Consider the following 13099-nt stretch of genomic DNA (forward strand, 5'->3'; position numbering starts at 1 on the left):
TTTTTAGAACTCTATATGAAAGGACCGTTTTACAAAACTCATTTACTAAGATCGCATTAATGCACTGAATAAATACTTTTTATTTATAAGATAAAAACATATAATAGAACTACTACAATACTTATTTACAATGAATACATTACTGCACTGAAATGGTGCAGAAGTTAGATTGTCCTTTATACTTTACTTTACGCTATCATGCCCAATGGACCGCGCGCTGCTTTGAGAGATTGCCCCCACTTCAGCCTATTTTCGCCTCCTTTCTGCCACCCTTCCAGCAATCCCAGTCCCTGAAGTTCTTTGGATACACACTCACTCCATGGAGTTCTAGGTCTTCCTACGGGACTTCTGCCGGTTGACTTGGTGTTAAGTACAGTTTTCGGCCATCGGTTGTCCTGCATTTGAGCAACATGCCCTGCCCACTGGAGTAGTCGTGTCTTCATTATAAGCCACGATGTTCGGCTCTTTGTAAATATCATTCAGCTCTGTACTGTGGCGAATCCTTCATTTTTCACGCTCGTTATCGTAAATCTTCCGAAAAACTTTCCTTTCAGATATCATTAGTTTGTTCAGATCATGCTTGGTTGTACTCCAGGTGGCACATCCATATGTAGGAGTGTTTTGTAGATGTTTATTTTGAAATGCCTTGACAAACCTCTGGTTTTGAGGAGAGCGTTAAGGCCGTGGCAACAGCGATTACATGCCTGTACTCTTTCCTATATTTCAATTTTACTGGATGGTTCATCTCTGAATACTGCGCCGAGATATTTGAACTCCCTGTCTTGACGATAAGAACCTTCAGTTGTCTGTAAGGGTGGAAGTGGTTCTTGAGTTTCATTATGTCTACAATGTAGAACCATGTATTCCGTCTTGTCACGATTGGTTTGAAGTCCAATTTTACTCGCTGTTGTTTCCAGAATGTGAGCCATTTCCCCTAATATCATAGGCATATCCGAGGTAGTTATTGCTCACAGCCCCGGTCTGGACTCCTGTGAGTTCATTGCCTTCTCTAATGCGAGTTTGAAATGAACAGGTGATAATCCATCGCCCTGCCGTAGTCCAGTTTTTATTTTGAATGTTTAAGACACCTTATTTCCCATTTTTACCTTTGCTGTAGTATCCATCAGGCAGGCCTTCGTGAGGCTTACTCGTTTCTCGGCAAAACGCAACTCTTCCAGACACGTTAGCATACTTTCCCGATGAATGAAGTCATATGCTTTTCTGAAGTCGACGAACAGCATGCGCAGTTCTTGGCCAAACTACACCCTTTTTTCTACGATCTGACGTAGGACAAAGATTTGGTCGATAGTAGATCTCCCGTGACGAAATTCTCCTTGATATTCTCCAATAATGGTGTCTGCCACCGGTTGGATTCGCCGGCAGGAGTGGCCGAGGAGTTCTAGGCACTTCAGTCTGCAACCGTGCGACCGCTACGGTCGCAGGTTCGAATCCTGCCTCGGGTATGGATGTGTGTGATGTTCCTAGGTTAGTTAGGTTTAAGTATTTCTAAGTTCTAGGCGACTGATGACCTTAGGTGTTAAGTCCAGACATTTGGACGGTTGGACTCGATCTAGAAGACAATTTGAGAAGATCTTACAACAAATATTGAGCAGAGTGATACCACGATAGTTTTCAAATGCCATTCGGTCATTCTTCTTGTGGATGGGACAGGTTAGTGCATTCCTCTAGTCTTCTGGAATGTTTTGAGTTTTCCAAATGTTCTCTATTAATTTGTGAATCCTTACGACAAGACATTCACCGCCTTCCTGAATTATTTCTCCTGGGCTTCTGTCCTTTTTAAGTCGTCTTATCTGCTTCCTGATCTCTTCTACAGTTGGCGGTAGGTATTCAGGGTCTACTGTCTATGGTAGGGGGATATTAAAGAGTGTCGTTGGGTCTTCACAATTTAACAAGTCACTGAAATATCCTTCCTGTCTCTTTGCAGTTCAATATTCATTTGTCAGAATCTCTCCTTTGGCATTTTTTATGAATTTCTCCGTGAGTTTATAGGTTTTCCTCAGACTATACATGTTCTTCATCTTCCTTCCCTGGAAGTCTTCTTCTGCTTTTGTAATAACGCCACCCACGAACTTCCTCTTTTCTCTCCGCAATATCGCTTGTGTTTCTCTTCGGACTCAAATTCTGCCTTACTGCTCTGCTCAGTTGCTGACTGTAACCACTTGTCATGGGCTTCATTTATCCTGTTGACCGCCTCTTCACAGAATTCATTGAGCCATTTCTTCTCCCTCGCCACTCTTTTTCCGAAGACTGCTCCTGCAGCCTTTGTAACCACATTTCTGATTTCTTCCCACTGCTGATTTACATCTGAGTGCTCTGTTTCCGGCAGTACTGGAAGTGCATTTCTGATTTCTTCCTGTGCTACTTTTTCTATATCTAAACGTGCCACTTTCTTTAGTTTACTTCTTTGTTGGTTTCAGGGTAACTCTGAGTTGACTTTTAACCAAGAAATGTTCGGAACCACACTCACCCAGCCCCACGGGAATTTCTTACATTCATAACCAAATTCCTGGTTTCTCCATTGATTTCTACGTGGTCTATTTGGTTGACTGTTTCCCCATCTGGGGATACCCGTGTTCCTTTGTGCACCTGTCTATGCGGGTGGTTAGTGCTACTGATAAACATGCCCTTGGACGTAGCAAAGCTAATTAGCCTTATTCCGTTGTCGTTGCTATTTTCATGCAGACTACGAAGCCCTACTGTGGGAGTAACGCTGGTCTCGAAACTTCCTGACAGATTAAAACTGTGTGCCGGACCGAGACTCTAACTCGGGACATTTGCCTTTCGCTGGCAAGTGCTCTACCAACTGAGCCACCCAAACACGACTAACGCCCTGTCCTCACAACTTTAATTCCGCCAGTACCTCGTCTCCTACCTTCCAAACTTCACAGAAGCCTGCCATCGAAAGGCAAAGGTCCCGAGTTCGAGTCTCGGTCCGGCACACAGTTTTAATCTTCCAGGAAGTTTCATATTAGTTCACACTCCGCTGTAGAGTGAAAATTTCGTTCCAAAGCTGGTCTCCTTTCCAGTCTTGGCATTAAAATCGCCGATGAGAATTCTGCAGCTGTTTTTAGGGATGGAAACCATAACAACTTCCAGCTCTGCATAGAATATATCCTTTACTTCATCTTCGCTTTCTTCTGTTGGTGCATGACAGTTCACAAAGGTAAATTGGTGGTTTTTCACTGATAATGTTAGAACTGAGATTCTTGGGTTCACTGCCGTAAATTCCTTACTATTGGTACAATGTCTTTGTTAACATAGAAACCAGTTGCAAAACTGTGCTTGACTGCTTCCCCATAGAGTATTGTGTAATTTTCTACGTCTATTGGCCCTATACCTACCCACCGAACTTCCTGCAGCGCCACCACAGACGTTTTCTGCTTTTTCAACTCTAACTAAAGTTATTTCTGTCCCGCATTCGTACAAAGACTATAAATTCCATGTTCCAAATCGTAGTCCTTTTCTATGCTTAGTTCGCTGTACTGGGTGTCTGTTCTGGCTTCTCTCTAGTTTTCGTAACACGACTGGTTTTACGAGGTGGGGTTGTTAGCTCCACGCCCAACCCCCAACCTAGAGGACCAGGGTATCCCATTTAGTCTGTAACCTCACCTTCGACCTGTGCGGCTGGGAAGGCCCTACAGGTAGCTAAGGTACCGCCGGCATAGCTCTCAGGATCATTTGATCACGCAAGCCCCACCATCACGACACTACATATAGATATACTGAGAAATTCATCAATAGAGTAGAAGGAATTGGCCACCAATAAATCCTTTAGACTTATTTCAAAGTGAATTTCATTGGTTGTTAAGCTTTTTATGGCTGCTGGCAAGTTACTGAAAATGTGTGTTCCTGAATAATAAATACCTTTTTGAACAAGAGTAATTGACTTTCAACCGTTGTGAAGATTATTTTGCACGGATTTGTGCCCATAAAACATTAGCTTGGCTTGATGAATTACCCCAAAAAATAATCCCATATGACAGTATGGAGGAAAAGTAAGCAGAGTATGCCAGCTTTTTCGTTTTTATATCCCCATGTCTGACAGAACTCGCATTGCAAATAGGGATTTGTTTAGACACTTCAGCTGTTCTGTGGTGTGCTCCTCCAAGATGAATTTATTATCAATCTGTAATCACAAGAATTTAACGCTGTCCACTTATTCTATATGCTTGTCATCATTTGCTTGGCATATACTCGTGGGTCACCAATTACAAGTTCTGAACTGCATGTAGTGTGTTTTTTCAAAGCTTAGTGACAAAGAATTGGCTAAGAATCAGTGATTAATCTCCACCAATACTTTATTAGCCGATCCTTCTAAGACTACACTTGATTTGCTATTTATTACAATGGTTGTATCATCGGCAAACAAAACAAACGTGGCATTTGGTGAGGTTACTGATGAAAGGTCATTGATATACACAAGAAAAAGTAAGGGCCCTAAGATGGAACCTTGTGGGACCCTACATGTAATTAGTTCCCAGTTGGATGATTCCTGATAGCTTAATACATGTCTCTTTCCTAATAAATTCCTCTGTTTCCTGCCAGAGATATAAGATGTGAACCATTTTGCAGCATTACCTCTTACATCGTAATATTCAAATTTTTTTAAAAGGATATTGTGATTTACACAGTCAAATGCGTTTGACAGATCACGGAACATACCAGTTGCCTGCAATTTTTTGTCTAATGAATTAAGTGCATTTTCGCTGTAAGTCTAGATAGTCTTCTCAATATCAGACCCATTTATAAATCCGAGCTGCGGCTTTGACAGTATCGTATGTCTGATAAGATGGCTATAAAGGCGATTTTACGTTACCTTTTCTAAAATTTTTGAGAATGCTGGCAAAAGTGAAATTGGACTGAAATTTGACGCTATTTCTTTATCTTCCTTCTTAAACAGTGGCTTAACTTCAACATCTTTCAACCATTCAGGAAATATTCCACTGATAACCGACTGGTTACACATATAGCTTAATATGTTACGTAACTCACATTCTTTAATTAGCTTTGTTGATATTTCATCATACCCACTAGATGTTTTATTTTAAAGGTTTTATGATGGACCTTACCTCTGCTGGGGTATTGAGGGTCAAATTCATATTATGGAAGTTACTTGAAATGTCTGGTCTGAAGTAACCCATGACAGCATTTACAGAACCTGACGACACCACCTTTTCAGTAACAGTTATAAACTGTTTGCTAGAAAATGGCTCAAATGGCACTCAGCGCTATGGGGCTCAAAATCTGAGGTCATCAGTCCCCTAGAACTTAGAACTACTTAAACCTAGCTAACCTAAGGACATCACACACATGCATGCCCGAGACAGGATTCGAACCTGCGACCGGACTGAAGAGCCTAGAACCGCTCGGCCACAGCGGCTGGCGTGTGTTAAAAAGTTCTGCAACACTATACACATCTGTCACCAATGTATCATTTACTCTTAATGCTATTTGCCCCTCTTCATGTCTGGTTCTACTGGTCTCCTCCTCCACTATATCCCATATTGTCTTCATTTCTTTTTCTCATATGACTGTCTTTTCCTTGTAATATATTTGCTTTGATGTCCCTATTTCTGTCTGTTCCGTAGTCCGCGTTCTTTGGCATTTAAGTAATGCATTCGCAATTGTTTCCGCAAAATGCTACAACTATTTCCGGTTTTTCCTATGACTTCCTCGCTGCTATTAAATTCACGTATTCTTGCTAGTTGCGATAATTCTTCCGTCACTAACTTGACGTTCTTTAATTGCACTTTGGCTTCTTATAGAAATAATTCACTTACTATGCACCTACCATTTCGCACTGTCACCAGTGATTCCGGGACGTACCCACCTTTGAAACTTCCCGTTTGGGGATAACCACTTCCTTTTCCACTTCTCGCGTCACCTTGCCGTCCACTTTCAGCCACAATATTTATTTCTCACGTGGTCCGATTTGTTCTTCGGTCTCCTGATCAGTCTCGAATTTATACCCTTTCGGTTCCTTTTCAACTGTTAAGGGTATGTATTTCCCTGGTAAACTTAACACTTTTATGCATAGTCTAATTTTACTTTACACTGTGTAAGAAAATCCCTGTCAATCAACCCGCAATATGGGATGTCTAACACTGACCCATACACGTGAAAAGTATTTTCAACGTCCCCAAACCTTTTCACACTGAGGGGTATTTTCACCGCTCCTAATGAACTTACTGCTTCGCTAGTAACAGCCTTTCATCGAAGCATTTCCGATTCATCTACTCTAACAGTACGGTACATGGGAATACTCCTCTTTAACTGTGCAGATGTTCCTATTAACTGTTTTAATTTCTTCCTTAACTTTACGCAACACTATCACACCATTTTCAGTGGCACAGTCTACTACCCTAACTGTGCATAAAATAAATTTACAAAGAAAACTGAACTCCGCCCGAACAGGCCATTAAGGTTCCGACCGGCAATCGTGTCATCCTCAGCCTCAGATACGTCACTGGATGCGGATATGGAGGGGTATATATGGTCAGCGCATCACCCTCACGGCCGTATGTCAGTTTACGCAAGCGAAGCCGCTACTTCACAATGAAGTAGCTCCTCAATTTGCATCACAAGGATTGAGTGCACCCCGCTTGCCAACAGCGCTCGGCGGACCTGTGGTCACCCATTCAAGTGCTAGCTCAGCTCGACTGCGCTTAACTTCGGTGATCAGAGGGGAACCGGTGTTACCATTGCGGCAAGGCCGTTGGCTTGTGGGTTTATTTGCTGTGATTTAGTTTCTCTGAACTACTTTCTGTTGTAAATTCATGCCCTAGATCTACTACAGGCTCATCATGACGTATAGGTGTCTCTTCCAGAGACTAGCTCCCACATTACACTTCTCTCGCTCTGAAATGATACACGTAAGCGCCAAAGAAACTGGTATAGTCATGCGTATTCAAATACAAATGGTTCAAATGACTCTGAGCACTATGGGACTTAACATCTGAGGTCATCAGTCCCTTAGAACTTATAACTACTTAAACTTAACTAACCTAAGGACATCACACACATTCATTCCCGAGGCAGGATTCGAACCTGCGACCGTAGCGGTCGCACGGTTCCAGTCTGAAACGTCTAGAACCACTCGGCCACAACAGCCGGCGTATTCAAATACAGAGATATGTAAACAGGCAGAGTACGGTGCAGCGGTCGGCAACGTGTATATAAGCTAAAAAACGTCTGCCGCAGTTGTTAGATCGGTTACTGCTGCCACAATAGCAGTTTATCAACATTTAACTGACTTTCAGCGTGGTGTTATAGTCGACGCACGAGCGATGGGACACAGCGTCTCCGAGGTAGTGATGAAGTGGGTGGGGATTTTTCCGTATCACCATTTCATACCGTGAATATCAGGAATCGGGTAAAACATAAAATCTCCAAGATCGCTGCGGCTGGAAAAAGATCCCGCAAGAACTGGACCAACGACGACTGAAGAGAATCGTTCAACGTGACAGAAGTGCTACCCTTCATCAAATTACTGCAAATTTTAGTGCTGGGCCATCAATAAGCGTCAGCGTGCCAACCATTCAACGAAACATCATCGATACGGCTTTCGGAGCCAAAGGCCCACTCCATGTGCCCTTGATGACTGCAAGACACAAAATTTTACTCCTCACCTCTACCTGTCAACACCCACATTGGACTTTTGATGACCAGGAACATGTTGGCTGGTCGGACGAGTCCGGTTTCAAATTGAATCAAGCGGATGGAAGTGTACAGGTACGGAGACAACCTCATGACACGATGGACCCTGCATGTCAGCAGTGGACTTTTCAAGTTGGTGGAGAGTCTGTAATGGTGTGGAGCGTGTGCAGTTGGAGTGATATGGGATCCCTGATGTATCTAGACACGACTGACAGGTGACGCGTACGTAAGCATCCTGTCTGATCACTGAGTTTCTTAGAAGTAGATACCTTAGGGGTTGCGAAGCAACTCAAATCGCTTGATACGGGCAAGTCTTCAGGTCCAGATTGCATACCGATTAGGTTCCTTTCAGATTACGCTGATACAATAGCTCTATACTTAGCAATCATATACAACCGCTCGCTCACCGATAGATCTGTACCTACAGATTAGAAAATTGCGCAGGTCTCACCAGTGTTTAAGAAGGGTAGTAGGAGTAATCCATCGAACTACAGACCTATATCATTGACGTCGGTTTACAGTAGGGTTTTGGAGCATATATTGTATTCAAACATTATGAATCACCTCGAAGGGAACGATCTACTGATACGTAATCAGCATGGTTTCAGAAAACATCGTTCTTGAGCAACGCAGGTAGCTCTTTATTCGCACGAAGTAATGGCCGCTATCGACAGGGGATCTCAAGTTGATTCCATATTTCTAGATTTCCGGGAAGCTTTTGACAGCGTTCCTCACAAGCGACTTTTAATCAAGCAGCGGGCCTATGTGGTGTCGTCTCAGTTGTGCGACTGGGTTCGTGATTTCCTGTCAGGAAGGTCGCAGTTCGTAGTAATAGACGGCAAATCATCGAGTAAAATTGAAGTGATATCAGGTGTTCCCCAGGGAAGCGTCCTGGGATCTCTGCTGTTCCTGATCTATATAAATGACCTTGGTGACAATCTGAGCAGTTCTCTTAGGTTGTTCGCAGATGATGCTGTAATTTACCGTCTATTAAGGTCATCAGAAGACCAGTATCAGTTGCAAAGCGATTTAGAAAAGATTGATATATGGTTTGGCAGGTGGCAGTTGACGCTAAATAACAAAAAGTGTGAGGTGATCCACATGAATTCCAAAAGAAATCCGTTGGAATTCGATTACTCGATAAATAGTACAATTCTCAAGGGTGTCAATACAACTAAGTACCTGGGTGTTAAAATTACGAACAACTTCAGTTGGAAAGACCGCATAGATAATATTGTGGGGAAGGCGAACCAAAGGTTGCGTTTCATTGGCAGGACACTTAGAAGATGCGATAAGTCCACTAAAGAGACAGCTTACACTACACTCGTTCGTGCTCTGTTAGAATATTGCTGCGCGGTGTGGGATCTTTACCAGGTGGGATTAACGGAGGACATCGAAAGGGTGCAAAAAAGGGCAGCTCGTTTTGTATTATCACGTAATAGGGGAGAGATTGTGGCAGATATGATACGCGAGTTGGAATGGAAGTCATTAAAGCAAAGACGTTTTTCGTCGAGGCGAGATTTATTTACGAAATTTCAGTCACCAACTTTCTCTTCCGAATGCGAAAATATTTTGTTGAGCCCAACCTACATAGGTAGGAATGATCATCAAAATAAAATAAGAGAAATCAGAGCTCGAACAGAAAGGTTTAGGTCTTCGTTTTTCCAGCGCGCTCTTCGGGAGTGGAATGGTAGAGAGATAGTATGATTGTGGTTCGATGAACCCTCTGCCAAGCACTTAAATGTGAATTGCAGAATAATCATGTAGATGTAGATGTAGATGTAGATGTACATCTGATCATCTCCATTGTGTATTCTGAAGGGACTGGGCAATTCCAGCAGCAAAATGCGACACCCTACAACTCCAGAATTGCTACAGAGTAGCTCCAGGTTCACTCTACTGAGTTTAAACAGTTCCGCTCACCACCAAACTCCCCAGATACGAACATTAGTGACCATATCTGTAATGCCCGACAACGTGATGTTGAGAAGAGATCTCCACCCCCTCGTACTCTCAGAGATTTATGGACAGCCTTGCGGGATGCGTGGTGACAATTTCCTCCATCACTACTTCAGACATTAGTCGGGTCCATGTTACTTCGTGTTGCGGGACCTCTGTGTGCTCGCGGGGCACCTACACGATGTTAGGCAGGTGTAGCCGTTTATTTGGCTCCTCCGTGTAGCTACAGCTTACAGCTTATTTCTTAAGTGCATCTGGCGTCCCATGCAGCCACCAGCTTGGAGCAATCGTTCGACGCGACTTGAAGTATCTGACTTTTATGTAATTCAGTTCTGGTCTGGTGCTGTCTCCCTGCCTCGTAACTTTTCCGTTGTTATGCTCGTGAAGGTTTCTCCTGTTATTAACTCTTAAGATTTGGCTCTCATTTCCAAAGATACGAGAGACAACTGCGCTTCGCATTATCCACAACTGTCTCACTTCTCGCTTTTTCTAATTTATTTTGTAATTTATATCTTTTTCAGTGATTAATCTTCCTTCCTTCCTTTTTGTTTTTCAGAGTCCATTAAGACGATGGTGGTATGTCAACAAGATGGGACCTGGGACAAAGCTTATTTTACCTGTGACAGAGATTATACAATCGATTTACGATTTTATCTTGGTGACAAGCGAAAGACTGGATATTCCTTCATCGGAAGAGAAGACCCTTTTAGCTTTCCGTTAGTGACTGCAGCACTGTGCGTAGGTGTGCTTGTGATGCTGGCTGTTGTAGTGGCCTGTATCATCACATGGTAAATCTAGTCTAACCATTCAGCTACGCTTTTTAAAGTAGTGGCTTTCACATGCCTGCATCCTCTGCTTCTAAACTCTTCTACTTTAGTAACACCTGAAATTAATGCTAACCTAGTGGGAATCAATTAAAGTGTCAAACCTTGTGTTGCTTACCATTTCAGGTATCGTGCCAAACGAGTGAGAGAGATGTCAGCTACTGATGATGATGATGACAATTCTTTCGCAACAAACGAAGAAGACTATATTAATTCAGAAGAATACCCCACACCAAGTAATGTTCCAACAATTTCCGTGAGTGATCGGGCTTTCAATGAACTGCCACCTATTTTGGAAGATGAAGAGTCTTTTGAAATGCAAGCCCTTGAAATTCCATATAGCTGGGAGCACAGAGAACTAGATACAAAAATTTCAATTCCGGAAGTCCAAACCAATGCAAAGAAAACTATTACTTGGGGAGAAACCAAATACCAGACGGTATCAAAGTCTCCAACAAATGAATATTGCTACAAAGCTTTAGGAATGAGAGCAGAGGATAGTGTGATGTTGGATATGGAAACATTGCCGGAGCCGCAAGCAGATATTGAAACAGATGATAACAATGATAGCGATGGAAGTAACACTGAGGTAAAAGTTCGTTGGTCACTCCCTTCTTCCCTCAAAACCATTTTTAAGTTCAAAAAAATATTTTTTGGAAACGAAATGCGCAACAAGGATCATCCAGAGAACAAAGCCGAGATGTGTGCTCAGGTAGATAATTTCCTTGACGAGAATCAGCAGGCAGATGAAAATTTGCAGTACCAGGAGTGCAGTGGAGGAATTGCAAATCCGAGTGCCGATCAGGTGGTCGCTTTGTCTCATTACGTTCTCGTTGATGGAAACCCTGATCTCTATCCAGGCCTTCCTACGGGGCCAGCTAAGATCCCAAAGGGGCGTTCAACCTTCTCAGCTTTGAAGCAGCTCTTTTCTCCATATACTGATAGAATGTAAATTTGGTGGTATCTACAGTCAACAACAACTGTCTGTTTCACATTAAATGACATATATTGATGAGAGATTTGAAGAGAGATATTTATAAAACAGAAGTTTATGAAACCACTAATTTTACAATTGAAAAACTTGGGAAAATGGTGTTGTGTTCACTACTATCGTTAGAGTTGTAAAAATGATTTCTAAGTAATCGACGTCTTTCGAAGAAGAAGGTATAGTTGGTGAACTCATTCATTTTCCCGTGAATCTCAGCAATTACATAAAAACCACATAAAAAAAGGAAAAGAGGAAAAACATATAAAAATCGGTGTTCATTGTTCACATGGTAAATTAAAGAACATATCGTTTTCAAAGTAATTTAAAGCGATATTAAATATATATTCTATATTTGCATGTTTGATGTATTTTTGTACATAGCAGAAATTTATTCTACGTGGATAACAATAGTTCTTCATGAAAAAATATCAGTGATGTCGAGTGTTTTCCTATTTACAAAAATAACATATTTTCGAACAAAAATTCCGGGAAATGAGGAATAGTACGGAAAAGGGCACTATATAACAGATGTTTTTATGAAAGATATAAATTTTACCACTCAAGATCACGTCATACGGAAGGGGCATCAAAAGTTTATGAAAATATAATTTTTTTCAATCCTGCTTTTCATATTGATTATGCAGTTAAATGTTGTACCATGTTTATTGCAAATTAACAAATTAGTTGTGACATGTAAACTCACAGAATTGTAAATTAGGTGTTTCTGCTTTTACCCCTGTGGATGTCAATGTTAGTCTCCATAAATAATAACTTACCCATATGATGGAAAACATTTAGAAACTTTCTATATTAGGTTAAAACAAGAATGGTAGACAGAATTGTCTCCAGTTAAAGTAGAAACGTTTGAAGTATTTTGTAAGTTTCACTTAAACATCTATGGTTGACGTTAGCCTCATTTGTGTCTGCATATTCCAATACTAGTAAGAGATCTGATGTGTGTACCTCGATAATATCTTGATGTTCCGTGTTTCCAAATATGCATGTATACTCAAATAAAAGCAAAAACGGAATTGTGGCCTTCTTTCTTTAATCAGTTAAAATTAGAAATTGAGCATAACTTTCTGTTATCATAAGGCAGCGATATGGGTGTTGTGTCAATCAGAAATGCAAAAGAAAGTAATTATAGAAGAAGACAGGATCCACAGGCTGGTCCGCAATACATAGACTTCATCTTAGTTCACAATACAACGACGAGGACATGAACCAGTCTAGAAACTGAAAACACATTCACTTTGTAAAGGAAGGAAATGAGTCCGTAAACCAGGTATAGCTGGCGTAAACATGAGTGTGGTGTTACCAAATTAACCTTGCCTGAACGACGACATAGTTCAGAGAGTATAAACGTCAATACTGATTCAACGTCATCCAGACGCTCGTATGGTCATAGCCTATAGCATGCCCCATTTCAGTTTCGAGTGATCTGAACAGCTTGCTCGGCACCCAACACCAGGAAATTGAACGCAACAATTACAGAATATTAACAGAGATAAGAAGAGGCACTTTCATTACCTGAGTCGCCGGCTTTCGCCATTATATTATACATATGTGCTCAGGTGAGCCGTTGTACAAGTAAGACGAGAAGAAACTACAGTAACGCTACAAACCAACATGTGATATCTGATTCATTACG

General features: G+C 41.6%; 1 protein-coding gene across 1 annotated transcript in view; it reads left to right on the forward strand.

Moving 5' to 3' along the window:
* The window catches only part of LOC126299396 (uncharacterized), a 1761671-nt gene extending 1749192 nt beyond the window's left edge, over window positions 1–12479 (forward strand). The window contains exons 10-11 of the mRNA XM_049991269.1: window positions 10193–10424; window positions 10587–12479. Of these exons, the coding sequence (XP_049847226.1) occupies window positions 10193–10424; window positions 10587–11412 (1058 nt within the window). The 3' untranslated portion in view covers window positions 11413–12479. The remainder of the gene's footprint in view (window positions 1–10192; window positions 10425–10586) is intronic.
* Window positions 12480–13099: the final 620 nt, after the last annotated feature.

Source organism: Schistocerca gregaria, chromosome X, assembly GCF_023897955.1.
Source record: "Schistocerca gregaria isolate iqSchGreg1 chromosome X, iqSchGreg1.2, whole genome shotgun sequence".
NCBI classification, from domain to species: Eukaryota; Metazoa; Arthropoda; class Insecta; order Orthoptera; family Acrididae; genus Schistocerca; species Schistocerca gregaria.